The 3,048-nt window shown below is 72.3% G+C and overlaps 1 protein-coding gene across 1 annotated transcript; it reads right to left on the bottom strand.

Annotated features, from left to right (window-relative positions):
- Positions 1-415: 415 nt before the first annotated feature.
- Positions 416-805, bottom strand: S100A1 (S100 calcium binding protein A1). Its single transcript, XM_026047267.1, has 2 exons — positions 665-805; positions 416-559 (listed from the first exon to the last, which is right to left on the bottom strand). Exons 1-2 carry the CDS (start codon positions 803-805, stop codon positions 416-418), a joined length of 285 nt encoding a protein of 94 aa, XP_025903052.1.
- Positions 806-3,048: the final 2,243 nt, after the last annotated feature.

Raw genomic sequence — 3,048 nt, 5'->3', positions numbered from 1 at the left:
GGGGAGTGGGCGGGGCCGGGGGTCTCCCCGACGGGGCTTCCTCGACGCGCGTCGCGTTTTCGCGCCCTCCGCGACCGGAGCCACGGTCCCGCGGGGGGCAGGAGGGCTGGCGACTCCCAAGGGGTCCTGCTCGCTGCCCTCCCGCCGCTCCCCGCCTCCAGCTGGGCAACGCTCCGCCGGGAAGCGCCAGCTCCCCGGGGACCCCACGTCGGGAATGGGGGCAAGAGATGGTGAATCCCGGTTCCTCCCCACCCTCCCCGCCTGGTCCCGGTGCCCCCATCCAAGGAGGTGGCCACAGGGCTGCTCGCTGCCTTTATTGCGGATGCGGTGGGATGCCCGGGCGGGGGGAATGCGGCGTGATGCCGGGGTGGGGACGCGGCGGGATTCCAGGGGGKACCCGGGTGGGACAAGCCCCTCAGGCTTGCTCCCAGAAGAAGGCGTTGCAGGCCACGGTGAGCGCGGCCACCAGCGCCACGTACTCCTGGAAGTCCAGCTCGCCGTCCCCGTCCTCGTCTAGCTCCCGCAGGATCCTCTCCACGGCGCCCGCATCCCAGCGGCTCTGCGGGGGGGGCAGAAAGCCGCTGGTGTGGGGAGGGCGACACGGAGGCCCCGTGTGTCCCCCGTGGTGGGGACCCCCGTGGTGGGGACCCCGCGGCGGCCCTACCTGCAGGAAGCCGCCCAGCTCGGTGCGCAGCAGCTCCCGCAGCTCGGCGCGGCTCAGCGTGCGCCGGGCGCCCTCGCGGGCCGAGTAGCGGTGGAAGACGCGGATGAGCGTCTCCACGGCGGCCTCCAGCCGCGAGGCCATGGAGCCGCTGGACGCTCCGACGGGCGGCTCCACGCGCGCCGCGGCTGCCGGCAGCTCCGTGTGTCCCCCCCCGGCTCTGCTGATGCTCCCTGCCTAATCCCCGTGTCCCTGTGGCATGATGCGCGGGGCACGTCCGGTGCAGATCCTTCGGGAACGCCGGCCTCGCGGCAGATCGTCTATCCCTCCCCTCCCCATCTGGGTATCCGGTGTCCTCGGAGCTGATCGGATGTCGCAGCCTGGCTCCGTGGGCCCTGGCACAGAGGCCCCTTGTTGTGTGCGGATCCGGCGCCTTTCCCAATCGGAGATGCTGCCACAGCAACAAGTGGCCCCGGGAAACCGGCCCCCTCATCCCGGCGTGGGGGCGCCGGCCTTGTCGCAAGAGCCGGGTGGCGCCGGCCTCTCTCCCTCTYCCACATTCCTGTCTTCCCGGCCGGCTGGGAGCTAATTACATCCCGCTGCCCTCCCGCTCCCGCCGCCGCCTCGGCTGCCCCGGCTGCCCCCGGTTGGACCCTGGCAGAGGGGCCGGCATGGCGCGGATGGAGCCGGCACCGGTGTGGCCCCCGTCCCGCATCCCTGCGGCTCCGGCCCTTTCCCGGGACGGCGGCGGCTCCGGGCTCTTGCCCAAGCGGCTGGCACACACCCTGCGACGGCTCCCAGCCTCCGCGGCTCCCCGGCTCCCAGATAAACCAGTTGCTCCAGTTGCTGGGGCTGGGCCCATCCTGCCTTCCCAAAGACTCCGGCGGGCTGCGGGATGCGGGAAGGGGCTGGGATCCAGGAGGCCTTGGGATCTACGGAGGGGGTTCCGGAGCAGCCGCTCCTCCCGCACCGGCTGCTCCTGCCCGGCCCCATCCTGGCACCCCGAATTCCAGGGCCGGGGAGTCAYGGGCCTGCCTGGCACCCCGGGGCTGGTGACTCATCCCGGCGGTTCCCCAAAGCTGTCGCCGTGTCCGGAACGCGGGACTCTGCGGAAGTGCCGGCTCCGTCCCCTCCGTCACCCCGGGCACAGGGCCGGGCCGGATGGGACCGCAGGAAACCCATTCCTGCCCCCTGAGCTGGAGCCAGGGCGGGAACCGCGATACTCCCTGTGCCCGGGTGCAATGAGTGTGTCCGGGCTCAGCGAAACCGGGCCGGCCGCACCCGGGGTCCCCTGAGCGCCTCCGCATGGGAATGCGGTTTGGAAAASCAGCTCCTGGGATGCCCATTGTGGTATCCATGTCCTACGGCCCCCGTGGGAATGGGGGGGACCTGCTCGGGCTCCCSGGAACCAGCCCGGGCGACCGCGGTAAAAATACCACATGATTAAAGGGAAACACTGGGGCAATTCCCACCCCCTAATTAATTGGGATTAATTAATTTTTTACAAAGCCCACTATTAATAGGGATGATGTCAGCGGGCGCCTGAGTCACCACTCTCACTCGGTGCGGGTCAAGCTCGCCCGGGTCTGCGGTGGCGCCGAGCTGAGCCCGGGCTGCGCTCGGTGCATGTGTGACGGTGACACCACAGGGGGGGCCTTGGGGAGGAAATGATGGAGGGGGGGATGGCTCTGTGCTGGGCGGCGTCCGTGCGTCCGGCATCTGCGTGTCCGGCCGGGCGCCACGGGAAACCCGCCGTCCGTCCCAGCCTGCTGACAAAGGGCGGGTGAGTTGGGACGTCCCCTTGTCCTGCGGGACCCCCGGCTGGCTCGGACTGTCCCTCGGAGCCGGCGGAGCCGCTCACCGGGGCGCCGGGCCCGCGGGGCGCTGCCGGCGCCGGGCCCCGCGCGCTGACGCCGGCGTGTCCCTGTCCCTGAGCACAGCGGCCGAGCGGCCGGCCATGGCAGCGCCGGCGCTCACCGAGGTGGAGGCGGCCATCGAGGCRCTGGCCCGCGCCTTCCCGGCCGCGCCGGCGCCGGAGCTCGCCGGGATGCTGCGGCGCGAGCTGCCCGGCCTGGCCCYGGTGAGCGGGAGACGGAGGGAGTGGGGAAGAAGAGCGGGCAGAGCGGAGCCGCCGTCCGTCCATCCGTCCGTCCATGCGAGCAGCCGCTCGACGCCGGCCGGGCCGYGGGCTCCGCGCTGACGCCCGCATGCCTATTCCCGCAGGATGCTCCGTCTCTTCAGGCCGCCCTTGGGGAGCTGGAGCGGAGCGGGGCGGCGGAGGCGCCGTTCGCCCAGTACTGGTGGCTGCTGGGGGAGCTGGCGCGGGACCTGCGCCGGGGCCGCGCGTGCCGCGGGGCGCCCCCGTGCCAATAAACGTCCCCCTGGCT

Source organism: Nothoprocta perdicaria, unplaced genomic scaffold (genome assembly GCF_003342845.1).
Source record: "Nothoprocta perdicaria isolate Ctin4 unplaced genomic scaffold, notPer1 scaffold_485, whole genome shotgun sequence".
Classification (NCBI taxonomy): Eukaryota; Metazoa; Chordata; class Aves; order Tinamiformes; family Tinamidae; genus Nothoprocta; species Nothoprocta perdicaria.
This window is presented reverse-complemented; position numbering and strand designations above follow the sequence as displayed.

What these genes read in the sequence shown, in the direction of transcription:
- S100A1 (XM_026047267.1), bottom strand. Translation starts at nt 805, where the DNA reads ATGGCCTCGCGGCTGGAGGCCGCCGTGGAGACGCTCATCCGCGTCTTC. An exon ending in AGCTGGGCGGCTTCCTGCAG is followed by an intron (nt 560 to 664) that starts GTAGGGCCGCCG and finishes CCCCCCCCGCAG; the next exon opens with AGCCGCTGGGATGCGGGCGC.